This window comes from Macrobrachium rosenbergii, chromosome 48, assembly GCF_040412425.1.
Source record: "Macrobrachium rosenbergii isolate ZJJX-2024 chromosome 48, ASM4041242v1, whole genome shotgun sequence".
Taxonomy (NCBI): domain Eukaryota; kingdom Metazoa; phylum Arthropoda; class Malacostraca; order Decapoda; family Palaemonidae; genus Macrobrachium; species Macrobrachium rosenbergii.
The window spans coordinates 48,949,054-48,976,319 of record NC_089788.1 but is presented as its reverse complement, the minus strand read 5'-3'; the positions used below and the strand labels follow the sequence as shown (position 1 = coordinate 48,976,319).

Here is a 27,266-nt window from a genome sequence, read left to right as displayed (position 1 = left end):
AGTGGTTGGGTTTGAGGACTCACAGTGGCTACCAAAAATAGGTTTTTCCAAGGTCAAAATCTGTCTTTTGACAGCGTAGGCACTGTTTGTCCTCAAAAGGGCTCACAGAAGAAATTGACAGGTGACGAAATGGCTACTAACTAATTAATAAATTTTTTCCTGTCTGACAAAGTTGGGGGAAGCCCGGTTGAACTCCGCCCACCTCCTTCCCCATTGGCTATCTCCCGTTGCCACCAAAATCCTTGTGCTGTTAATAACCAGACTCTATCTGGATGCTTGAGAAATTCCCCTTACAGCAAGACCTTAGGTTATTAACCATTTTCTTTATTCTGGATACCTTTAAGGTTTGGCAATAAAAAATGGGAAACAACACACAAACCAAAACATGTATTATTATTCTGTGGTGAATGTGACTTAGCTAATTATGTAGGGTCTGGCTGTGGTATTATTGCACCTTCCCCAGCTATATCTCAGCATGACCACCACTCTCATAGCAATAATGTTTAATGAATTTTTGATTCAAGGTAAAGTCACAGGTTATCAACCGTTTTCTTTATTCCAGATACCCATTAGGGTCTGGCAGTAACGAACAGGAAACACATGAACTTATAAATGCATTATCTCTTGTAGCTTTACAAGTGACTTACCTGATTATATCGGGTCTGGCTGCAGGATTATTAGGCCTTCACCAGTTCAGGAATATACCGCCTCTAATAACCACTCTGTACACTCGAAGACTTCTTTAAAGGAAACATATCTGAAGAAAGTTAACGATGTACTCACCTTTTGGATGTAGTGACTTAGGAAAGGTGTGAGGGTCTGCCTTTCTAATGAGGGCCACTAAGATAATTCTTAGCCCATGTAGAGAGAGTGGTTTGTTTGTGCTAGGGTATAAGAAAAAATAGGACCATCTGGGATGTTTGCCATGACATCTAGGTAAACCTTAAGTACTAGAACTGAGCATAATATTTATATGAAATACTGAGTTCCTTTATCAGAAAAGGGGGTTTTCCCTGTAATAAGGTCCTCATTTTTGGCCAGGAATGATAGACCAAGAGACAATAGTAAATGACAACTAGGTGCATGAATGGTGAAATGTTGTCCTTGTCTAAGAGAGCCCAGTACACTAATCTTAGCTCCTGCTGCCAAAGCAGTCAAGAAGACTGCCTTTTGGAGCATATGAGTGGTTGTCGTATTGGGCCTATGAATTAAGTGGATGGCAGGTAATGGGAAACCTTGCAGGAGCTGACCTTTGCAGTGTAAAGGACTGGAGAAAGGAATTAACATTTTCTGTATTAGAATCAGTTCCAAAACCATAAGGCAAGGGTTCTGCCAATTCTGCCATGTGTGCTATGATTGTTGAAATAGCAAGGCGCTTTACCTCACAAGATGATAAAATGTATAACTATTTCAACAGATTTTAACTGGGCTCTCAGTGTGGAGGTAATCTAACCACATTTTCCATACGGATTAGTATGTCGGATATACGAAGAATGTAGTTTTTGCACCGGCTACCTAGCAGTGTTAGTCAAATAATCTTCACGATAGACTAGATTTAAAATTCCACGTAAAGGTCATGGCTCAGAAAGGAGGATACGTATATGATTTCCCCTCCTTTTGCCTGGGATAAACAATGGAAGGCAATGGAATCTGTTCTCTCGCCTGTTGTTGAAGAAAAAAAAACCAGTGAATGTTGGGCTAATTCAGGGCCACTAGGCAAGCAGCTCTGTTGAGAGCTAGTGGATTGCTGAAAGCTTTCAAGATCTGGAACAATGAAGGAAAAAGGTATATCACCCACCATTCATTCCAGTCTTGTAGGATGCATCTCCTGCTATTGCCTAAATGTCCAGGTTCAGAGACACATACACTGGAAGTTGATGGTTCTCGCATGTGGCAAACCAGTCCGCTTCTGAATGTGGAAGCATGTTAGCAATTACTGACTTGAGAGGAGCTCAGCGTGAGCTTGACCTCTTGATATAGGACATTTCAGTCATATTGTCGAGGACCAACAAAATGTGGGTCCCTTTGGAGGTTTCAGTTTACTGAGATGGAAAGGCAGCCAATAGCCCCAGGAAGCTGGTATGACACTCCCTTAGAACAGGTGACTATCTTCCCCTTAACTGACAATCTTCCCAATGGCCTCTCCAACCTTTCAAGGAGGCATCCGTATGTATTATCACTCAAACAAGCAGTGGAGTCAGGTTGGCCTGTTTGCCAGAGACCCCTTCCAGGTCCATGGACAGAGTATCTTACCAATCTCACATGAAGGCAATTGCAAAAGCCTTTCCCTGGCATGTGAGAGCCAGACTTTGTTTAAATCCTGCAGGTACAATCGCAAGATTAGATCTACCATGGACCCAAACTGTAACAGTCCTAGACTTCGTTCCAAGTGTTGTCTGGAAAAGCTGGGCTGTGCAGATAATCTTCTCAGGTCCTTCCTTGTTCTGGTTTGAGTGCTGTTGGGAAGAGACAGCTGGTCACGAAGAGTAGCCCAAAAAAGTCTCAGCCTTAGAAAAAGTCTGTTGGATGTAAGGCGGGGCTTGTTCCTATTAAGAAACCTTTTGGCTGCAGTGTGTCAACTACCACTCACAGGTTTTGTCAGCACCCTTCTGTGGTGGCTCCTCAGATTAGCCAACTCTAGGTAGTCCACCACTTTAAATCCTTCGTTCCTGAGCTCCCATAAAATAAATATGTAATACAGTATGTATAAAAATTTATGCAGACAATATGTTTGTTCAAATTTAATGGGTCAAGGATCACCCTTTGTTGGTAGGAATGCCTCCTGGGAATGCTGAATGGTGGTGGCAAATAAAGCTGTCTTTCTCTATGGCCCTTTTTAAAAGGGGTCTGGTTTTTGGAGAAAAAACTACTTTAGAGGAGGGGGAGGGTGAGACCATCTCAACCCTAGCCCATTGAAAATATACTGTCCCCAAGGGAAGGACTTCCACTGCATGTTATGCTTTAGAAGACAACCCTAAGCATTAAAGTCCTTTTGGGCTCCACCTCTTCCCTTCCTTGTAATATGCAGTCCAGGATTTGATTTTTAATTTCCCTGGTAGGAGTGTCTTGTCCACTTTGAAAGAGGTACTGATACTATTGTTTTCCTTTCTTCTGTTGTCAGAAGGGTCCTTTAATAGTGACTGGAGACTTGTAGGGCTGTGATTCACGCCAAGCTTTCTTAGGCTAAGGAAGGGGAAACTCTCAAGGGTATTGTTTCCCAGATTCCCCTTTTTCAAGAACAGTATATATTGTGCAATTCTGTTGTCAGGCTCGTTCAGTGAGTTGTGCAACAGCAGACTCTTCAAAAAAGGTCCCAACAGATAGGGGAAGAATGCAATAGGGAGGTTACAATAGGGAGTGAAATGTTGGAATCCACCAATGCTTCTTTTCAAGCCTTAATGAGACGCTCCAGAAAGTTGTCGAGTGCCCTCCATAGGGTCCACATAAGTGTTTTGGCTCCTGAAGTTTACATTGTTATGGAAGACTCTGGAAGCTCTATAATTGTTGGAGTGTAGCATAAAATTCAGCCATGGCTGTCTTGAGATTTTTCTTGTAGGGGTCCCAAACTGCTGGGTAGCTAAGTCTAATAGAAGCTTTGCCCTCTCATAAGGGAGGGCAAATGTTGCCCATTCCTTTGTGGCGCCACCAGGTACTGGGATGGTGGAGACAAATGACTTTATTTGTGCCATAAACTCATTTCCCAGTCACCACAATATTCTGAAATTCCGTCTTCACATGATTGATTGTTTCAAAAGTAAAGAGACAGAAGGCTGATGCCTCCCAGAGATGTTATTGGTTTTGTAAAATTGTTGTACTATATTTTCCATTAAACTGGAGAAAGGTTGCTTCTGTGGCTTACATTATGGTTGCTTCTTTGACTTTCATTGCTGTATTATTAGGCAGGGTAAGTGTCTCCTTCAACAGTTTCTGAATTCCTATTGAAGGAGGGACCAAGCACCATTCTGGGAAAGGCACTCTGTCCTAAAATTTTATATGCTCAACCTCAATCAGTTTTCTTTTCATTAATGAGGCATCTTCCATCTGGTGAAAGGATTCACTTTGAGGCATCTTGCCAAGGATTACCAGTATCATTCTCAGGGGCAGATATTGGTGCCCTTTCTACATTCTGATTTGAGGTTTTATTTTCCGACCTGGTCTTGGTATTGTTACTAGTGGGAACTCTGGGAGTGAGTAGGCTGTCTTATATTATCCATTCTGATTTCAATGGGGATCTAGACAACTGATTCAACTACTTTTTTGGCTTGGATTTTTTATTACCCTGTTCTCATTACCTAAGATTTTTGTTGAGAAACCTATCTCTGCCTGGGCAGACTGTGCAGCCTCTCTATCCTCTAGTTTAAAATCTGAGAAATTTTTACATATCACACCTGATTCCAAATCCAGGACAGACCTGAATTCCTCTTGAGAATCATGGATAGCATCTCATATACTGATGCTCAGTAGCAAGTCAGTCCTCAAAGGGGTTACACTCTTATGGGGTCATCCTTGGTACTGCTCATGATTTCCTTCTGGAATTCTGGAAGTACTGCAAGAGGAATTTCCCCATCAAGGAAGCTTGCCTAAACTGATGAGCCAAGCTGAATTTCCTATCAGGGAAGCCTGCATAAACTGATTGAGCCAAGGTAGATGCATCACCACTACCTGGCAGTATAGAAAGTACAGCAAGCGGAATTTCCTATCAGGGAATCTGCATGAACAGATGAGCTAAGGCAGTACTGTAGTATCGTCACTGCCTGGCAGTATAGAAAGTACAGCAAGTCCTAACCTAACCTATCAGGGAAGCCTGCATGAACTGAGTGAGCCAAGGCAGTCATATCACCGCTGCTTGGCAGTGTAGAAGTCCAGGATAAATCACTATCCCCGTAGAAGGTGCAGACACTTCAGATGGGGTTAGGTGGACCCTATCAGTGTCCCCTCAGTACATGATTGCTGCTTAGGAAGGGCAAGATTCTCATCTGAAGTATCTCTCTCATATAAAACAGAAGACTGTTCCCTAGATCTTCTGGATTCAGAGGGAAATTTCAGTGGCTATATCCGCTTCAAGATGGGTATCAGTGATGTCTCTCCCAAGGCAAGACTCTCCGTCTCCATCGAAGGAGTTGAAGTGGGAGTTTATAGAATCAACTGCTTTTTGAGTATTGACCCAAATGTGGATTCTGCTTAGAGAGGAATGGAAACACTGCCTTAGTTTTGCTGGAATGATGTACAGTAGTCTCCTTCTTCCATACTCCTATTGGAACCTATAACTCAAAGAGACAGCTTAAAAGTGAGCTCTTTCATCATTTAAACTTGCTGCCAGGAGCATATGCATATTTCATGCATGTCCAGCAACCAATCAAATTCTCCTTTATGCCTTCTGGCTCATGGCAGGTAGTTATGAACCATCCACAGGTGAAAAGCAGACTGAGCAATTTGCTGTAGCGCAGGTAATGTGTAGGTCTGCGTAATAGTAGCCCAGTAGTGATAAAGGAGCAGGTGTTTAATAAAAACTACCTAGAGTTAGCTACCTCTGTCACTGTTATAGGCAGCAAACACTTCAAATTAACACAGGCCTACATTGCCCCAAGTACATGTCCATAGTATGATGTAGGGTAACATAATCAGTGGATCATATCCATAAAATAGTTAAAATAGTAGTACTGTAATGTAGTAGAATATTAATTCACAATTGCTACAATAACTTTGCCTTAAAGGATTTACTCACAAATGCTTCTTAACTCAATTAAGACAAAACTAAATGTGTATCCTTACTGTATATGTCTACACATTCATAATCTTTGATTACCCAGTCTATTCCCAAGCTCCAGGTAAAGGTTATGTAGACTATAGGCTATGTTAGTTGATTCATAATTAAAATCAATAATTATTGCCATTATTATACCAAAAATATATACAATCAGTATCTTTTAAGATTTTAAATAATTTGGCAAAGCTCACCATTATGTTTTAAATAATTTGGCAAAGCTCACCATTATGAAAAAGTACTTTTGTATTCCCTTAGGAAAAAGACAAGCGTCACAACAATTTTCTCAACACTTGTGACTTCACTACCAGCGGAGTAATACCTTTGGAAGTAGGTCTGCATGAATGTATTTCCTTTAACACTTGAAAAGAACCCTGATATTAAGGATAACTGGGGAAATGTCTATATCACGAAAACCATTTAGCTTGATCATAAAATATTACAAAAGAAATACTGGCCTTCAGTAAACACCAAGGCTTGTAATTCCAGCACAATTGGAAACTATGATTGCATCTAGGTTTCGTAAACAAGAAGTTAGGCTAGCCCATTTTACGCTTTGATAACCTCACATTATCTATCAGTGTTAAGAATGTCATTGCATAAGAAGTTTCGATAACAAAATTGTCTAATATTATTGCCTTAATGCTAATTATCACTTTGTCAAACAAGAAAAAAAGCACAACAATTACAGCATAGCCTGGCTATCTACTCCTAACTTCTCACCTTGCAAGAGGCTTACTGGCTCCCAGTTTAAACAGATATAAGCCTACCTGTTAAAATTTTGAGGAACTAAAGCTTTTCACTGGGTCTTAAAACTAAGTACTTAGCTTGATTGGTGTTATGATGATCAAATGGAATGGAATATAGAATTTAGGCCCAAGGTCAAGCTAAGCACAATTTCAGAAGCAAAACCTGGGAACTAGTGAACTCTTGGACAGACCAGAGTGTAATGAGGATGATGGCCAACGTCTGTGCGAGTGAGACATAGAGAGAACCAAGGCAGTCACTGTAGGACGGAAGATAGAACTCTCCTGTCCTGAGTCCTTTATATTCTATCACTGTGCCAACTAGCACTATTCTGGCTAATACCAACTATAAGAGAATTCTTTGTAATTGGTTGGTCTGTCTGGGGGGACCATGAGAGTTTAACTCCTTTGAGGACGAACAGCGGCCACGCTGTCAAAAATACCATGTGCAAAAATTGCCTTGCACCTAATGGGTGCTATCACTGATGGGAGGCCAAGTGCTAAATGAGGTGGGGGTTTGGGTGAGGTTCAGGTAGATGTAGTCCACCTAACACAGTTATTCAGTTTGTGTTACTATAATATTACTGATACAGTACAACACAAGTTATATCAAACAAAATGATACGCTCAGAGGAAAAGTATTAAAGATATGAAATAATGGGTTGACTTGCAGCTGTCAGTTAATGATGGTCAGACCAGTTCAGCTGGCCTTCCTCCAGCAAATGTAAGTTACATGAGATTTTGGTGCCGTTTTTGTATTACTCCCACTTGGTACTTTGGTTATCTTGTTTTATGCCATTTGCATTTACAGTATAAAAGTAGTATAAAGTACACTGTTGGCTATTTAGCATATTTAAGAAATATGTCTGGCAGTGATAAATGCCATGGTGAGAGGCGAGAGTAATGCTGGCGTAGTGGTAGATAACTTGACTGTAATTGAACCAGCTAAATTTTTTTCACTCATGCTAAATTCTACTCTAGATTGTACATAGCATCAAGCTGGAAATAAAAGCTAAAACTGTAATTATAAGAACAAATTAATGTTATGACAATTGTAAGTGTCATAAAAAGTGCCGGGGTTACATTATGCAAAGCATACTTAGAGATTTTTTCATGAAGTATAAACCAAGACAGTGCATAAAAAACTTGCAAATTGGTGATTGGATATTTATTGTTCTAAGTCCTTTTCTTCTTAATTAGGTGACCATGGTAAGCTTGGCCACGGTGACACTGCTAAGGTCTATCGTCCACGTGTAATTGAGGCACTTCAGGGCTTAACCATACGGAAACTCTCCACAGGAACTCATGTCTCCTTTGCTCTTGCAGCTCATGGGCAGGTTAGTTATTTTGTGTTGGAGAGAAATTTGTAATTTAGCTTACAATATTGAAGTTATGATTAAGGTTATTACATTACTTTGACTGTATCAGAAACATCAGTGTTCCTTTCTGATAAATATTTTTATTCTGTTTAGTGGATCTGTCTGATATTTAATGTTTAAGATTGAAGACTAAAGATATCAAGATAATTCTGTCATAGTCAAGGTTATGTTTAAGTCTATGTTGAATCCATGTATGGTACTGTATACAGTTCCATGCTTTATAGTCTCTCTGTGATGATTATTACTGAATTCTTTTAAGTGATGTAACAAAGAAAGCTGTGTAAATGGCTATTTAATTTCTATCCTTACAACTGTGTGTATTTTTTCATAATTATGATTAATATCTTAATGAAAGATATTTTTCAATATATTAATATCTTAATGAAAGCTATTTTTCCATATGAATTTTTCCAGGTTTTAAGTGGGTAGCTCAAAACAGAAATATACAGTACTAGAATGTGATGATAAATGTGGGAATGTAATAACTTTTTTTTTTACAGTTTTAAACTATGGCATAAAAGCAAGAAAGTAGAAAATTTTTGGTTCTAGTGTGAAACATGTATTTTCTTTTAAAGAATCACACTAGACGTTACAGTTTTATTACATAAAAGTAAATCACGTTTTGTTTCTTGTTTTTTGGGGCTCTTATTTTTTTTTTATACATAACCTTGATAAGATTATGTTGTCTCATTAGATTATGATACTGAAGAGATTCCATTAACTTCAGAAAACAGCAGATATACTGGGGTGTCACAAAGGGCAAAATTACTATACATTTCTGTATTTAGGCAGTGGCAGTAAATAGAATTACTTTACACTATAAGAGAGGAAGTAGTTTGTCCATAGTACCAGCCACACGTGAAATGTTACCTCTTGAGTCAATTGGACAATTCTGTGCCTGGTCAGACAGTTTGATGTAGAGTCTTTTACCCTAAGTACAGTGCTTTCCCTTTGTTCACACATACTGTACACTGAATAGCCTGGCATATTCTTTACACACCAAACAATACTGAATATACTACAGTTTTCTTTTTCCATCTCTTGGGTTATAAAATTCAAAGTGTATTCATGATCAGTCAGCAGCCTGTCCCAAGCCCAGAGAGTATTGGATAAGTCAAGTTTGTTAGCAAAGGCAAATAGGACATGTAAAACGACAGCAGCTCCAAAATTAAACATGAAGGATATTTTTAAATAATGTGCTCGTAAAGTGAAGTATGATGGGAAATATTACAAATGAAGAAATGGAGATACATAGTATCAGGAAGCTGGAAAAAAGACTGATGTAAAAAATTTAGATAGTTTGAACATGTGATGAGATGGGATAAGGAGCAATCGGTCAGAAAGTAGTAGGTATGGAAGTAGCAGGACAAAGACGTGTATATTCAGGAAATCATGGTGAAAGGGTATAGGTGAATACTTAGACCTGATGGGAGTTCAAGCTACCCCATGGAGGTAGCTAGAAAGAAAAGGGATTTTGACAGAGGAAAAATCTATTTCTGAGGAAGGTCCCGTGTCACCCGGTGAAATTCCATTACAGCACGAATTTCTAGGTATAACAATGCTAGATATACCAGAGAAAAATAGCTTTCAGGAAAGCTGGGGTTACTACCCCAGTCGAGCCGCCTTCTAGGAAGACGCCGGTATAAAGAAGGGTGAGTGAAATACCACTACCACGGAAATATACTCGAAAGATCTCTCCTTATCAAAACCCCCGGAATAGAGCGGTGAGCCGTTACAGCCCCTACACTCAACACCCGCCAGGACGGCGACACCAGCGCCACCTACTTCATTCCATGCTAGCACTAACCCCAGACTTGGCATGTGCAAGTAGGGGGGGGGAGTACTAGGTGAGTCAGGGAGGGTCACCGGGTGACACGGGACCTTCCTCAGAAATAGATTTTTCCTCTGTCAAAATCCCTTTTCTGAGTCCAGTCCCGTGTCAGCCAGTGAAATAGTGATAGAGAATCATGCCAAGGCTGCAAACTACAAGGAAAAAGAAATGGGGGTAATCTGAAGAAAAATGCAAAAATTTTACGAAAATAATTTTAATCAAGTAATCTCTTTCATGTAGCAAGAATACTAAAACTAAGGTATATTAAATCTAAGGCACACCAAAAAACTTAATACTATGAAATAAGGGGAGGTCCCCAGTACGACGGGGAAAAACCCCAAAAATCTTAAAATTACTTAAAGGTAGGTGAAACATGAAATGTGCACAAGACAAGCAAACACAACCTTAATACTATACACGTAAACTTAGGCTAAACACGTAAGAGACAAGATTAATGAAAATTAATATATACACATATCTGGGGTACATGGAGCCAAATAAAAACCGTCCAGTACCCCACAAGAAAAAAACAATCATGGCATGTCAGATTACACTTTTTCCATCAGTAGATACAAGATACATCAATATGAGGGGCCAGGCAGTGAGGCATAATCAACCAGGAGAATAAGCAGAGAAGTAAATGAGGCAGGCGGGCGGGGGAAAAGGAAAGGATAAGGAAATGATTATTTAAGGTGGGGAGATGACACTTCCACTGCTATTGTAGAATATTTCAGGGCTTCGAGCGATTTTAAATAGTGGCGTTTAAACACTAGAGGTGATTTCCAACCCGTAATTTAGATAACTCTGAGAAGTCCATATTATGAAAGTAATTAATGGAAGTAGCAACTGCTCGAATATCATGAACTTTAGGAACTGAATCTGGGTTGGCCTGTTTAATGAAATACAGAATTTGTTGTCTTATAGCATTTAGAGAAAGAGTACCACCTTTCTCCCTGATAAAAAGAGGACCCGACTTACTCTGTGGAGTTCTTAAAAGGTAAGATTTAAGTGTATAAACTGGACATAAAGATTGGTCTTGAGGAAGGGGCACCACCTTCCAAGGAGACCACCTGTCCTGTGGGTCTTCGTTCTTAGCTAAAAATCTAGGGTCAGGGGAAAGGAGGACCTCTCCAGACGGGAGGAAGTTAACAAAATTATCACCTCTAGTGAGAGCCGACAGCTCTGAGATTCTAGCACCTGAAGCCAAGCTAATCAAAAATAAAGTCTTCCTTAACAGATCCTGATAAGAGCAATGAAAGTTATCCAACTCTGATGCTAACTTAAGGACGTCATTGAGAAACCATGTAACCGAATGTGGACGTGATACTGGTCTCAGACGAGCGCATGCTCTGGGGATGGATGAAAATAGGAATCTGTAAGGTCGATTTTAAAGCCGTAAAGAAATACTTTCTTCAATGCCGACTTGACTGTGGTAATAGTGGCCGGAGCCAGGCCTTTTTCAAACAGTGACCTAAAGAAGGAAACTCCTAAATTAGTCGTCATGATTTTGGCTTCAGATGCTTTCAGGAAGGAGGCTAATTTTTTGACTGCTGAGTCATACTGTCTAAGAGTAGAATCTCTTTTATCTGATTCTAAAACAGAGTGTTGACAGGGTCAATGTTCGCTCCTTTTTTGGGCTGCGAATTTTATAAAGTCCATAAAACTAGGGCATTCTGAATCCTTGAGGAAGCTGACACAGTCTTGGTTTGTACTGTCTGGGTCAGAATGGGCTTGGGAATCCGAAGACTCCGTAATCCCAGTTCCTGAAGGAGAGGGAACCAATTGCTCTTCGGCCAGTAGGGGGCTACTAGGGCTGGTTGACCTTGAATGTCCTGAGTTTGTGTAATACTTTCAGCAGTAAATTTATTGGAGGAACAGATAAATCTTCTCCCAATTGTTCCAATCTACTGTCATTGCGTCTGTGGCGAACGCCTGAGGGTCCAGGTTGGGGCCACATAACAGGGGAGCTTGAAGTTGCTCTCCGTTGCGAACAGATCCACTTGGAGGCCCGGAACCCGGCGGCAAATCCATTTGAAAGATTCCACATCCAGGGACCACTCCGTCTCCAACGGGTAGTCCTGGACAGGGAATCCGCCACCACGCCCGCACTCCGCTAGGTGGGTGGCTGACAGGTGCCAGCCGTGCTTGTTCGCCAGGGAGAAGATAGCAACCATTACTTGGTTTACTCGACCTGATTTGGAGCCGCCCCTGTTGATGCAATGAACTACCACTGCGCTGTCTAACACCAACCTGATATGAATCCGGTTGGGGGGCGGATTTTTTTCAGAGTTAGAAAGACCGCCATAGCTTCCAGGGTGTTTATATGGAACTGCTGAAACATTGTGGACCACGTTCCTTGTACTTTCTTTTTTGGTGAATATCCCCCCCAGCCGCTTAGAGAAGCGTCTGTGTGGATAACTAGTGCCGGAGGGGGAAATTGAAGCGGAACTGTTTTGGACAGGCCTCTGACTGTGGTCCAAGGCCGCAGTCTTGTCTTTAAGATTCGAGGGATAGAGGAGACCTTGTCTCTGAGCTTGACATTTGCTCGACTCCGCCACACTCTGTTTATGTCTTTTAATTTCGCTTTCAAGAGCAGGTCTGTCACTGAGGCAAATTGAAGAGACCCAAGGACTCTTTCTTGGGACCGGCGGGATGCTGATGGATTTTTGAGGAATCTCCTGGTGAGAGATGCTATCTCTTTCCTCTTGGGAGGTGGGAGAGATAACGTGTGGGAGGACAGATCCCACTGGAGACCCAGCCACTGAAACCGGGACTCTGGAGTCAGGCGGGACTTCTCTGTTCAGCTGAAAACCTAGCGACTCCAGGAAATTGATGACTATGGACGTGGCCTTCTGACACTCCGGAACAGTTGGTGCCCAAATTATCCAATCGTCTAGGTACGCTGCTAGGGATATTCCCTCGGGACCGGAGCTGTTGTACTACCGTGTCCGCCAGCTTGGTGAATACCCTGGGCGCAATGTTCAGACCGAAGGGCATGACCCTGAAGGAGTAGGCTTGATTCCCGAGTCTGAAACCGAGGAACTGAGAGAAGTTCCGCGCAATCGGGACGTGATAATAAGCGCCTGAAAGATCGATAGAGGTGGTGACGGCCCCACGCGAAGTAGAGTCCGCACCTGAGCTACCGTAAGCATGCGAAACTTGTCGCATTTTATGTAGAGATTTAGACGCGACAGATCCAGGATCACTCTTTGCTGATCGGAGTCTTTTTGGGAACAGTGAATAACCTGCCTTGAAACTTTAGGTGCCTTACTTTCTTTATTGCTCGTTTGTTGAGCAATTCTGTTACGTAATCCTGTAGGATTGATGTGGGTGGCTGGTAAAATCTGGTTAGAGGAGGAGGGTTCTTGATCCAGCTCCACCCTAGTCCTTTGGACACAATGCTGTGTGCCCAAGGGCTGAAGGTCCATTGGTCCCTGAACCAATACAGGCGACCGCCTACCTGTGTTCTCTCAGTGGGAGGGAGCAGGTTTATTCCCCCTACCACGTCCAGGCCTTCCCCTTGGGGTGGTGTTGGGCTTTCCTCTATGGGGACTTTGCCTCTTCCTCCCCTTTGCAACCCTATTGAGGCCGTGAAAGAACCCACGGCCCTCATATGTGGGGTTGTATGCTGGTGAAGTCATATAAGAGGGTGCAGCTGGTTGGACCAGCACGTATTGTTGGGGGTGAGCCTTAGAAGTAGAAGGCTGGGCCACTGCCGAGACCGGGATGGCTTGGACTACCGCCTGATGGGGCCTCTTATGCCTCCTGAAGCGCTTTGCCTCCTCTCGTCTGGGGGCCGGCCGATTCTGGGGTCTTGGCGCTTATAAGCGGAAATGCCCCAGCGAGAACGCAGACTCTGATTGGCCCGTGTAGCCTCGGCCATAACGCTTGTAACCTCGTCTTCAGGGAAGAGGTTAGGTCCCCAGATCGAGCTTTTTTAACGAGCTTGTTAGGCTCGTGGCGGATGGTAGCATCGGCAAAGATGAACTTCCTGCATTCCAGTCTGGCCATGATGAACTCATGCAAGTCCGACTGGAAGCTCGCCAGGAAGGACTTAGCCAGAACCTGGAAAAAAAAGGCTCGTCTGAGCAGGAGACGGCAGTAGCTTCTGTAAGGCAGCCAGAGCTCAAGGACCGGGCTAACTTAGTCCGGGCCTCAAACTCCGCCTTCAAAAAGATTCCGGCAGCTTAGGGAGCTGCTCACTAAATTGGCGTGGAAGCGCAGAGGGGGTCCAGCTTCCCGACAGTGAAAGTGGACGGGCGCCCACCCAGAACTCATTACTTCCTGGGAATACCAGGAAGTAGGGTCTGTTTCCTTAATTGTGGTAACGGATTACCATCAAAGCATGCTCGGGCCGTAGCCAGAGCAACTTTGTCCAAGCAAGGGGTGGGAAGGTCTTCTCCCAGGGCGAACATCGTGAAAGTTGCCCTTGAAAGGGGTCAACTTTGTGTTTTCTGCCTGCCACTCTGTCAGAGTGCGCAGGAGAGCCGACTGAGCTTGGTCCCTAGGGACGATGACAGTCTCCTAGGAACCTTGTCTGACTGAATCCAAGCTTCTTCTGTGAGCCTCACGAAGCCTGGATAAGGGGGCAAGAGATCGGGGGAAGAACTCCAATTCCTCCAACCGCCTCGTGCCAAGACCCTCAACTGTAAGTTTGCCATCATGTTGGATGGCCCGGAGTGCGAACCGCCAAGGGTTACCGACATCGAACGGCGGAGGTCCGCAGTGTCGGGATAACATACTGTGGTTCTGCTGGGGGTGGGCGAGCCATACCTGCCAGTATGTTATCATGACTGGCCAACTTTTCAGATCTTTTCAAACCTAGAGTCTAGGTCCTCCGTAAAACTTTTTGTAAAGTTCAGTGGCAAGGGCCTCTGCATCAAAAAGCAGGCTGGCGAGGAGGGCTTGGTTTTGCAGCCCTCTTACTCGCGCCTTTGCTGGAGGAACTAGACTTGCTCCCGGAGGCTACAGGTCCTGAAACCTTAGCCTTCGACGGGGGGAAGGGCGATGCCTTCTTGGAAGTCGAGGACTTGTAGCCCTTCGCCTTCCATGAAGTCTTCAACTTCAACTTGGGGATAGCAGACGGAGCTCTATCACCCAAGGAGGAAGACTTCACAAAACCTGCAAAGGAAGATACTGATGAAGCAGGGGAGTCAAACAGAGGGGGGCCCGCCCCAACAACCTCACTTACCTCACCACTTACCACCTGGTCCTGCTCTGTATTCATTGGTTCCAGGTTGAGATCCATGGCGGCAACATCCTCCGAGACCTCAGCATATAGGATGTCCACTTGAGGTGGCTGGGTCGCATCCCGGATTTGCTGGATGATTGGGGTGGCAAGATCTTCAGGCACTGCGGCCGCCACCCGTGCGCCGGGGTAAAGCAAGTCCTCAACCTGGCGCCGAGGATGTAGGGCTTCCCGACGGAACATTCCTGCCAAACCCAGCCACCCAGGCCCGGAGGGATTCAAGGCAGACTTCTTGGAAGCTTCGTCCGCCTGCAAGGAAACCAGCAATTAGTTAGGAACGAAAAAAGCCAGACCGGGAACCTTTAAACAATATACAACAATATGAGGAGCATGAAACGGGGAAAAAAGACTGTCACTTACCGACTCATCCTGGATGGTTGAGCAGAGAGCAAAGCAAACCTCACAACCATCAGGGTGCCAAACAACCAGGTCGTCCAGTCGGACCGCACAACCAGCGTGGGTCCGCATACTACGTGCCTGTAGGGTTGTTGAAGGGAGGCGGTACACCCCGGCTCCTCACAGCGAACAGTCTGTAAGTAGAAAAAGTACATGAACCTCACACTCTAAGCAATCTAAAGCTGGCAAGGCCGGAAACTCAACTACAACCGAATACTCCGGCGGAGAACTCCCTTATCATAAACTGGGCCAATAAGCTCTAAATGCACAGAGTGGAAGGTAAGGATTTTCAGACCCGGAGGACTCCGGGAATGAAGGAACGAGAAACCAGGAACCAACCATAAGGGCTGCCAGAAAAATAACGGCGGAGCCCCCGGTGTAGGACCGGACTCACGATATATAAATAAATAAAAAGGAGAGTAACTCCTGTAGATAAACAGATTTATCTAAAATTAATGAAAAATAATAATAATAATAAAACAAATAACAATAATAACAAGTGATGGTAAAACTCCGGAGACCGGAGGGGTCCGCTCCTTTACATGATGTAAAAACTTTCCGCCCTTACCTCCCCGCCGGAGAAACAAGACGGGTAAGACGGGTAAAGTGCTCAATGTTCATAACATAAGACGGAGCAATTACATTTACCCTATCTACGTAGTCCGACGGGAGACGAGAGGTATGGGATAGTGATTCGAACACGTTCGAGCAAACAAACCACCAACCCCAACACAGCGAAGCTAGGGACGGTATGGGAGGGAGCGAATCCCTCTACCAATAGGAGAAGTCCCTGAACTCGAAGAAAACGCCATCTAGCGTCACCCGCACGAGTCGCAAGGCTGGGGGTAGGGGAGAGGGAGGGGGTGGAGCAGGGGAGAGAAGTAGGCTACCCGGAAGGGAACAGGAGACAGGGAGAAACATATCACCCGCTCAACTGCATCCTTCCCTCCAAATGAACTTGGAAGGGTAGCCTACTACAGGGAGCTACGCAACCCGAAGCCCGACTCCTTCCTAGGCGAAGCCTAATATGGACCTAACCTAGTATAGGCTAGGAAAAAGGAAGGAGTGCAAAAGGGAGGAGGAAGCAACAGGGAGAGAAATTTTGTGCCGAGAGCCAACCGGGATCGAGAAGGGGGGGGTAAGGAGGCGACTAGCCTAGAGGAAACACATCCAAAGAACTCGATTCCCCCAAATGGAGGAAGAGAACTAAGGGGCTCACTCTACCCACCGAAAAACGACCCGGAGGAAACAGCAACAAAAACTCCTCAACCTGATCTCCCACTCAGGGCAAGGGGATGGAAGCAAACAAGCCTACACCACAAAATACCATCACACATAAATAATTAAAATCAAAATATGCTCAATAGGGAGCGTAGCCTACCTCGGGGAAGCGGTTAGATTGGGGCTGCCGCTACCACCAGAGGTAAACCACAAAACTTAAAACAATTAAAATAAATAAATAAACTAAAAATAAAAGAGCACCATCTTCAAGCATAAAATAATAGCCTACTTGAGACCAAAAATAAAAAAGGAACCCAACCTGGGGGGAACTTGGACGGGCATCACCTAATAAAGGCCGATAGGCCAATGAAATGTAATTCAAAAAACCAAAAGGGAGGGGGAGCCACCGCAAGGAACCACCAGGAAGGGAACCAAGGGGTTAAAATCTATCTATAACGATAGCGGAGACAACTCCAACCGAAAGAACAGAAGGAGTCGCCTCGCATGTCGACATGGCTGGCGGGGGACGCCGTGGCGTCATAATAAGACCTCAATATTTATGAAAATACGAGACCAAAACAGCCAATAAAACAGAACAAAAACCCACAAGAAGATGGTACTTAACTTAGAGATGGAAAAGGTGCTCGATGCCATCGAGATGTAGAAAAAAAATCCAAATAAGAGGACGAGCACACAAAAGAAACAATTTGTCACGTGCTAGAAAATGGAATGAAGTAGGTGGCGCTGGTGTCGCCGTCCTGGCGGGTGTTGAGTGTAGGGGCTGTAACGGCTCACCGCTCTATTCCGGGGGTTTTGATAAGGAGAGATCTTTCGAGTATATTTCCGTGGTAGTGGTATTTCACTCACCCTTCTCTTATACCGACGTCTTCCTAGAAGACGCTCGACTGGGGGTAGTAACCCCAGCTTTCCTGAAAGCTCTTTTTCTCTGGTATATCTAGCATTGTTATACCTAGAAATTCGTGCTGTAATGGAATTTCACCGGCTGACACGGGACTGGACTCAGAAAATGAGCATTGCATAGTAGAACTTTGTTGGAAGAAGTGATGATAATATGTCAGTTTGGGATCTTTATAATTTTTTGTTTATGTATGGTCCAGATGTCAGGAATTATTAAATGGCCCACTTATGCTTAAGGGCTGAATTAAAATTGAAAGTCCTCTTATCTTGTGTAAAGAGAAAAGAGGTTAAGTTGTACCTTTGGAAACCTTTTAGCTTACTGAAGCATGAATTGCAGTAAAATACTGAGATTGGTAAAAAATATGACTTAAGACAGCAACACACACACACTTATGGTACATGCATAATTTAACAACTGTAACTGGTTTATTATAAAGGGGTGAAATATCAAAATACAAAATGGCACCAGAGCTCCAGCTTCTGCCCATAGTCACTGACTCAATAAGTATGTTGTTTAAGACTGTTACTGTACCTGCCAACTCCTCTGTTTGATCACTCTGTAAGACTTGTAATATCTGTACTTAAAAAATATGCTGAAAACAGTTTCTTACAATGTAATTGGTTGATTATTGAACTTGTCATGGATTAATCAGTTGATTCAAATGATTGGAATCAATCTTCATCCCAGTTACTAAAACTTTTCATTGACCATGTAAGCCAAGTTTTTGAAAAGCTTTGGATTCTTCTTTTTTACATACATATTGTCAGCCACATCCCTTGTTAGGAGGAAAGAGGTATACAGTCATTAAATACAGCATTACTATCATATTACTTTCAAACTAGACAAGATATTTGCCACTTTATTTTTGGCTCAAAGCTTTTTAGCATATTAATAGGTATGAGATTTGCATATGAGAATATAAAACCTCACCCTAAAGTACATTTTTCATGATATAAAGGAATAATTCTTTTGTGGACATTTAGAAAATAGCTACTATTCTTGTTCACCCTTCATCAAAATAATACAACAAAAAATGAGTTATGATGTTTACATTTTTTTAAAATTGTGGATACAGAGTTGTATGAACTGAAAAGTTTACATAGACATCCTAACATATCATGTTAAACTTCTAACTCTTCTTTTGGATCGTACTTTCAGGCATGTGACATGAAATATTTGCTAGGCTATAAAGTGATTTGTGTTAATCTGTTAATTCTAAACATTTCTTTTCCAAGAACCAGCACTCATTCCATAGAACTAATTATGGAGCTTGCTCTTTAAAATTTTATCATAAGGAGCAGTATTGTGTGGAAAGATAAACATCAGCATTATTGAGAGGAAGGGATTAAGGTGCACATTATACCTACACTGATGTTTACTAGCCTTTTTTGTCTCCTCCATTTCCAAAAGTGTCAGGCAAGATTGTGTTAGGTTCACTCTACCATTTTATTGTATGTATTTGGCACCCTTAACTTTTTGGTTACTGGGAGCTCATGACAGGCACTATTTTGTATCTTTATTTTCTTGCTAAGGATTATCGGAGAAGTACACATGAAATGATTTTCAGGGGTATGAGCTTCATTCATTTTCCTGCCAGTAACATTTAGATTTTAATATCTTCCTTTTAAATAGCATGTAGTCATCATTTTCAGTTTTTAGAGATTGTAAATGTATTATAGCTTAACCACAATTTTAGCATTTTAGCACTGCATGTAAGTCATTTAAATGTACAGTACTGTATTTGGAATGCTTGTGTGATTTGCAGTAATTTTTTGAATTTTGCACATGAGCACGTTGTTGTTTTATCTTCATGTGGAAACAATGTTTATAGAGAGTAGTTCTCAAATTAGTCAATTTACCTTACACATCTTTAGATAGTCTTTATCATGTCATTGTACTGACAGTGTTTTGAGTTTATGTTTAGTTGTTTATAATTTTGCTTCCAGTTACAGTTTCTCCTCATCTGTCTTAGAATTTGTCCACAGGGATTTTGTGAACTTAATAGGATTGAATGAATTATTAACCATGCAATGACAGATGTATATTTGTTACATTTATGTCACTCTGAAATTATTGTTCCTTAAAAAATTTAGGTTATTTTGCATTCTCATAGATTTTAAGTATTTTATCTATTCATTTTCATCCCTTGCTTTCTTTGGAAGTTTGCAGTACAAGTTAGGTCGCTGTATTTAAAGCTAGGTTTTGAATGAATAAGGTTTGCATATTTGATACAAGAGCAAATAAAATAAAATAAGGGAAAGTAGGTTTTGGATTACAAGAAGAAATTAACTTTAAATATTTTTCTTTTTATTCAGATTTGTGCTTATGTAAAGAGAAACACACATGAGAGGTAGCATCATGTGTTTTCCTTGTGCCAACATCATAAGGCAGATGGTGTAAATTACCTAGAACGTTGATTTTCAGCCAGCATTTGTAGAATTGATACAGTTAATACTAATTATCCTTAGAAGCTCAATTCTTGTGTCCCTAGTAAATGACTTAGGCTTATATCCTTAAATGCAGGTTTCTTTTTTAGGAATAAATGTGTCTTTAAGAATAATCTGGATTTTTAAGCATTCTTTAATTTTTCATTATTATCCTCAATGTGTCGCATGTAGAGTTTGGGACTGAAAAAGTTTTTGTCTTTACAGTACTGAGGGAGAAATTGGCAATTACTTGGATCCATAATCCTCTTTTGTCTTTGATGATTAACTAAATAAGGCCACTTTATATATTTTAGAAAAGGACATGGGTAATCCAACCAGGCATATAATATATATATTTATTGGGTTAACTCTGACTCTGACTTTGTTTTTCCATGGCAGTGACCCTATCCTTGGTGTTAGTACTTTGGTTTAGCTTATATTTTCAAGGTTAACATCCACTAAGTTTAAACTTTTCAGTTGCTAAAGAAAATATTAGATGATAGAGAGTCAAGAGCATTCAGAGTCATATCTTGGGTATTTGTCAGGGTGATATCACAAGCCTAAAGATGTGGGCACGTACGTCATTTCTCTTAAAACTGTTAATGAAAAACTTGTCAATAACTTTTTCTACTTTTGTAGACTTTCATTGTCGAACATTTTGTGTAGACAGTGTCTACATAAAATTTTTTGAGGCTGCCAATTTAGGTTTGTATTTTTTGTTTGTTTGAAGTAATATTGGGATATTCATGATTAGGTGGGTATAGACTAATATATGTGGAGTAATCTGGTCCAAAGGTGCTTCATCTTTACCTGTACAGAGTACAAGAAAGACTTTGAATCGTGTACACTGATCCACAGTACAATTGACCCTTATCTTACTTACAACTAACTTGTTAATTTTAAATGTTTTGAAGAATTCCTAAGAAGTTTTAAAAAAAAGTTTGTATGTGCTGCACAAGACAAGCATGCCAAAAAGACGAACATGTGGAAAAACATTTCAGCCATTGACATAAGAGCTTTAGGATTGTGTGTGTTACTGTTACCACCTTACTTAAAATGCATTGTTTAAAACATTGTTTAAAACATGACTTGAAACTAGAACTATGACTTATCTCTGACTACTGTACTTTTACCACCATCCAGTACATGTAACAGGTTTAAAATTGGAACTATGATGTTATTACTGAAAAGTGCTGTAGCTGCACTGTTATTTAAGATCATTACATATCTTAATTAGTTATTTCATATAATTAACTTACCAAGTAATTGCATAGCTATAGTTTCAACTCGCGCAGCAGCCTTTATTTAAAAAATTGTGGTAGTGTAGGTGACAAGCCCCACCCACTAACAGGGGTACTGGAAACGACTTAGCAGAAAACCACCTGTTTCTACGGCTCTCGAGTAACATCGGGGGTTTGCTGCACTTTTGTTTACTAATATTCAGTTGTATGGCTGGATTTCAGTGTTGTATTATGGCTTATTTTGAGTAGCCTTCAAGCTTTGATAGCTTTCAGGGGTTCGTCTTTCCTCCCCTGTGCTTAATTCGTAGGAGTTTTCTTTCCTGCACCACCGGGGAAGCTCCTTATCCCCGACGCTCAGCTTTTCCATTGGCGAAAGTTATGTTTTTCGTCGGCAGAACTTGACTTTCTTGCCAAAGACCTCTTTGAGTTGTTTGAAGCTTTCAGTTTCTTGGACTGGATGGTGAGAGCACTAGCCAAGAAGATTAAAGATGGCAATGATTAGTTGGAGACTTCACTTCAGACTGGCTAGGAGTCCTTTCTCATGCAGACAAGACCATCAGGGATGGCTCTCTTGAACTTGTGACTTTTTCTCTTTGGGGGTTTTGAAGAAAAGAGATTTTGGTGCTCCCTTTCCAATGAAGGAATCTTCCAGGCCCAGAAGTCAGACCTCCAATACAAGTCGACTTCTGGTGCATTCTTCCAAATACCCCAAGGATTTGTCTGCGTTTGTTCCTAAGACGGTATCTCCTCTCCAGTTACATCTCTTTTGTGGGAGTAAGCCCAAGTCCAGTCTAGGTCCCTCTCCAATGTCTGCTTCTTGGCCAGAACTATCAAGAGGAGCTCAAGTCCTTGCCTAAGAAATGAGGAAGAAGTCCTCTGTGCACAAGTGGGAGTCAGTCTTCTCGAGTTTTGGGAGAAGTGGAGTATCCGAGGGATAGAACAGTGGATAGTCAAAGCTCTGAGGGAGGACTACTCCATTCCATTCATGGAGAGCTTCCCTTTAGTCCCTTCTCCCATCATTTTGACAGCCTACTCAAGAGGCTCGGAAAAACATTCAGCCCTTTTCGAGGAGGTCTCCTCTCTCCTTCGAAAGAGAGCCATAGAAGAAGTTGAGGACATCAACTCAGAAGGATTCTACTTTCGTCTGTTTGTGGTTCTCAAATCATCGGGGTTCGGAGACCAGTCCTCAATATAAGCGCCCTCAATTTCTTCGTCCTTTCATCCATTCACCAGAGCGATTGGATGATAACCTTGGATATTCAGGACACATACTCCCACTTCCCTATCCATCCAAACTACAGTAAGTATCTAAGGTTCGTCTTCCAGGACACTGTCTCAGGCGGCCCACGTCGGCATCTAAGTGCCTGTCTCCTTTTGGAGCACCTGGCACTGCCCGGCACCAGCTTCTGGCACCGCCTGGCACCAGCTCCCAGCACTGCCTGGCACCAGCTGCCAAGCACCCGGCACCAGCTAAAATCTTCCAGTTTCGGGCTCTTTGCTTCAGCCTCTCTACTGCACCTCAAGTGTCCACTCGAGTCCTCGCTCCTCTAACAAATGATTTCATGTTATAGGCATAAATGTCAGTCTTTATTGGGACAACTTGCTTTTTCAATCCCATTTGAGTGAAAAGTGCACTAAGGACTTGAACATCTCCTCTCTCAGGAACTGGGAATTATCATCTACTTTCAGAAGTCCCAGTTGGCCCTGTAGCAAGAGTTCCTCTATGTGGGGATGAGTCTCAACTCTCAGACTTTTCGGGCTTTTCCATCTGCCAAGAGAATCGCCAGCTGCCCTCAGACCGTCCACAAGTTTCTAGCCCTTTCGTCTTGCTTGACGCATCAGTGGATGAGCCTACTGGGGCCTCTGTCATCTGTCAAGACATTCATCAAGTTAGGCAAGCTTCATATGAGAGTTTGGCAGTTCTACCTCAAGGCCAACTGGGACTGAAACACAGCCAGACACCTACATATTTTCCATAAACCCAGAGATCAAGTCAGACCGGCAGTGTTGGCGGTCCGGAGGTAGACTTTCAAAAGGGAAGCCCTTCATCCTCTGAGCCCAGACTTAGACTTCTATTCAGACTCCTCAGTTCTAGGTTGGGAAGACCTTTTGGGGAACTGGGAAGTTTCCAGGACATGGTCGCCGGAAGAACAGAACCTTCACATCAACATCAGGTAGCTGAAAGAAATTCACTTAGGGCTTCAATGCTTCTCGACCCTAGTTCACAACAAGACTGTGGTAGTCCATTCAGCCAATACCACAGCCCTAACGTACATATGGAAGCGAGACAGCACTCACTTATTTTCTCTCTGCCAGACAGCTAGTAGACCTTCTACTGTGGACAGATAAAAATCAAATGAGTCTAGTCACTCGATTTATTCAGGGCAAACTAAATATTCTGGCAGATGAACTGAGCCATCGAAGGCAGGTCCTTCCCATAGAGTGGACCCTGGATCCCCTGGATCTGCAAAACTATGGGGCAGGCCAACATTGAACCTGTTTGCCTCCTCAAGGAACCATCGCCTTCCTCCCTTTTGTTCTCTGGCCCCAGACCCTCTAGCATGGACAACAGACGCCATCCCGCAAGATTGGTCCTACTTGGTCCTCTACGCCTTTCTGCCCTTCAACATGGTCATGGAAGCGTTGAACAGGTCTTGTGCTGATCACAACATTACAATGACTCTGGCCCAAGAAAGAATTGTTCCAGGACCTGCTAAAGTTGTGGGTGGACTTTCTGAGACTCCTTCCCTAAAAACTATGTCTACTCAGACAACCTTACTTTAAGAGGGTATTGAGCTGTGTTTAGCTCAGTGTTTGAACACAGGGGTCCTGAGTCTTGCGTCAATCCCAGATCTTAATGACCTCGTCAAGTCCTTTGATACGTCTAAGCAAGAAAGGAAGATCCTGTCTCCTGTAACCTGGACATAGTATTGAAGTGGTTGACAGGTCCCTCTTTTGAACCCCTTAGTTCCTTTTCTCTGAGAAACTTTACTTGGAAGTCTTTTCCTCATGGCCTTGTCTACTACAAACATATTAGCGAGTTCCAGGCCATCAGTAAATGGTAGGTTTTTCACAAGGAGATGCAGTTTTAAGACCCTAAAGGATACCTTGGCTCTGAAGAAGCAGAAGAGAGAGTTTTTTGCCCTGCTAGGGCTATAAGTTATTAACTGAGTGGGACCAAGAAGGCCAGAGGACCATCCAGTAACCTTTGGTGTTCTGTCAAGAACCCGTCACGCCCTCTGACTAAGAAAGCATTGTCCTTCTTCGTCAAAGACTTAATTTCTGAGGCGCACACTGAGATTCAGGAGGACATTTTGCCTACTTTCAAAGTGAAAGCTCGTGCTGTCAGGGCAGTCTCTACCTTATTAGCTTTCAGGCACATATGTCCCTCACTTCCATTCTCCAGTTGGCCTTATGGAAGTGCGAACCGATCTTCACATCTCACTGTTTGAAAGAAGTTGAAAAGTGTTTGAAAATTGCAGTATCTTGGGGCCATTTTCAGTGGCTGGTATGGTATTGGGAGAGAAACTATAGGAACCTCTTTTTCTCCTACTATCTCTTTGCCTTGAAGTAGGGTATCAAATTTTCGGGAGCCAGGGGTACAACGTACCTGGAGTAATCACCTGTCTCAGTGGATGGGTTGTGGTGTTTTCAGTGTAGGTGAAAGCATTGTCTGGTTGTTTTTTAATATTGGCACTGCCCCCTGGGCAAGGGCACTGATACATGCTTTGCTAGTCATCGGTCCTATCCTCTGCTGCAAAGATCCCACTTAAGTAGAGGTATCCCATGACTTTACCACCATGCCACTATAGGTTAAAGTGAGCAGCAACCAGAGGCAGTATTCGCCTGCAGTAGTTCTCTTACCACGTAAGGAAACAACAAGCATTGTTTTAATGCTAGCAATTCTCTATTTCAAAGTCATTACCATGCCTTAATGTTTTGGAATAGAATATGTGCAAGTACCCCACCCCCATTCAATTTGGGATTCAGCTATGTAATTACTTGGTAAGTTACTTATATGAAAATGGTATTTTCATAATAAAATTAGGTTTCATATATACTTACCAAGTACTGTACAGTGAGCCAAGTACAGTGAACCCCCCGTATTCGTGGGGGATGTGTACCACACACCCCCACGAATAGCTAAAATCCGTGAATACTTAAAAACCCTGTAAAAACACTTAGAACTGCCCATTTTGATAGTCTAAACACAAGAAAAACCCTGTAAAAATGCTTACACCTGAGTATCTTCATAGTTTTATCACAAAAAGTGCATTTATTCATGAAAATACAGTAATTAGTGAATATTTCTCGGTGAAAAATACCGCGAATGGGCAAATTTTCCGCAAATAATGGGTAGATATGTTCACAGAGAAACCCACGAATGCATGAGTTTGCGAATCTTGAGAACGTGAATACGGGGGTTTACTGTAATTACAGAATTGGAGCCCGCCCTCCTCCCCTCCCAAGGACATAAGGGCACAAACAGAATGAGGGTTTCTGCAAAGTCGTTTCCAGTACTCCTGTTAGTGGGCTTGGCTTGTCACCTACACTAAACTATCGAAGTGCTACTGCGATTTTTTAAATAAAGGCTGCCGTGCGAGTTAGAAACTACAGCTATGTAAATACTTGGTAAGTATAAATGAAACTTAATTTTATTATGAAAATAACATATTTCACTAAATAATAATTTTGCTATCTATTTTATAAAATGGAAGCTCCATTATACTGTATAGACAAACAAATGGAAGCTTTTTCTTGAATGAAAAGTTAAGTTGTTGCATTCTTGCATACACAGCTGGGGCTACAATGTGTAAACTTTTTTGTTATTCTTTAAACATGTTTTAAGCATTACAGAGTATTCATAGTATGGACAGTACTCTATACATGTACAATACTCTGCACATGAGGATATGTATGTTTTTTAAATGTTTGCAAATACCTTAAAGAGTACTATACTAGGCAGTGTGTCATTTTATATAAGTCGACCCCTGGTATTCGAGGGAGGGATGCATTCCACTACCCCCCTTGAATAGCTAAAATCCATGAATACTTAAAACCCTCTAAAAATGCTTATAACTGCCTACTGTATTTTGATAGTTCAAAACACCAAAAAAAACCCTCCAAAAATACTTATACCTGAATATTATAATAGTTTTATCACAAAAAGTGTATTTAGTCATGAAAATATGAAAATACTGTAATTTATGAATATTTCTCAATGAAAAATACCATAATTAGGCGAATTTTCCGTGAATAATGTGTATAGTATATATGTTCCATAGAGAAATCCATGAATATCCATGAATAGGTGAGTCTGCAAATCGGGAACCGCGAATAGGCAGGGGTCGACTGCAAGGGATTTGTGTCTGCACAAATTTTTACATGTATGAGGGGATCTTGGAACTAAAACCCCACTTAAATAGCAGGTGGACTCTGGCAGTTATCTGTGGATTAATCTGTAATCCCTCCAGATAATTAGAAAATTCTGTCAACTGCACACTCCCCAAGCCTATACAATAAAGCAATGCTAAATAGCATTAGTTCATTTTGATAACTATAAATGAGTATTCAGATGTGAGATGGGGCACAAAGAACATAGTTTTCAAGACTATATAAGAGAGGGAGGGTTAAAGAAATTATACACTTGCTCATGTCATACTTTTTAAGTCTCCCATGGTGCCATGAAGTACAATAAATCCCATATTGCATTGAAATTTAGTGTGTTTACAAATGGTAAGAAAAGAGGACACAAAATCCTTTTGAAGATGAAAGAAAGACAAGGGAAACAAATTTTTACACTCCATTTCATTCCGTTATCAAAATCTTCCCAGGTGCATAAAATGCAAAAACTCTTAATGAACACATGCAGTTATCTTAACAAGGTGAAATACAGTAAGAAACCAGTGTTTACAAATGTTAAACAGAAGATAGAAAAAATCCATTTGAATAAGAGGAGAAAGAGAGAATTAATTCTTACATTAATATGTTTCAACTTTAATGTTGCTATAGTAATACTTTCTTTGCTTGATCAATAATGGGGGTAGGAAGTCAGGGGCTGCAAGGTATTCTTAATTAGAGCCTGAATCCTCTAA

At 41.9% G+C, this 27,266-nt stretch overlaps 1 protein-coding gene across 1 annotated transcript in view; it reads left to right on the top strand.

The window, feature by feature from the left end:
• The window catches only part of LOC136831091 (probable E3 ubiquitin-protein ligase HERC1), an 801,341-nt gene that overhangs the window by 152,893 nt on the left and 621,182 nt on the right, over positions 1-27,266 (top strand). The window contains exon 13 of the mRNA XM_067091041.1: positions 7,711-7,847. Within this exon, the coding sequence (XP_066947142.1) occupies positions 7,711-7,847 (137 nt within the window). The remainder of the gene's footprint in view (positions 1-7,710; positions 7,848-27,266) is intronic.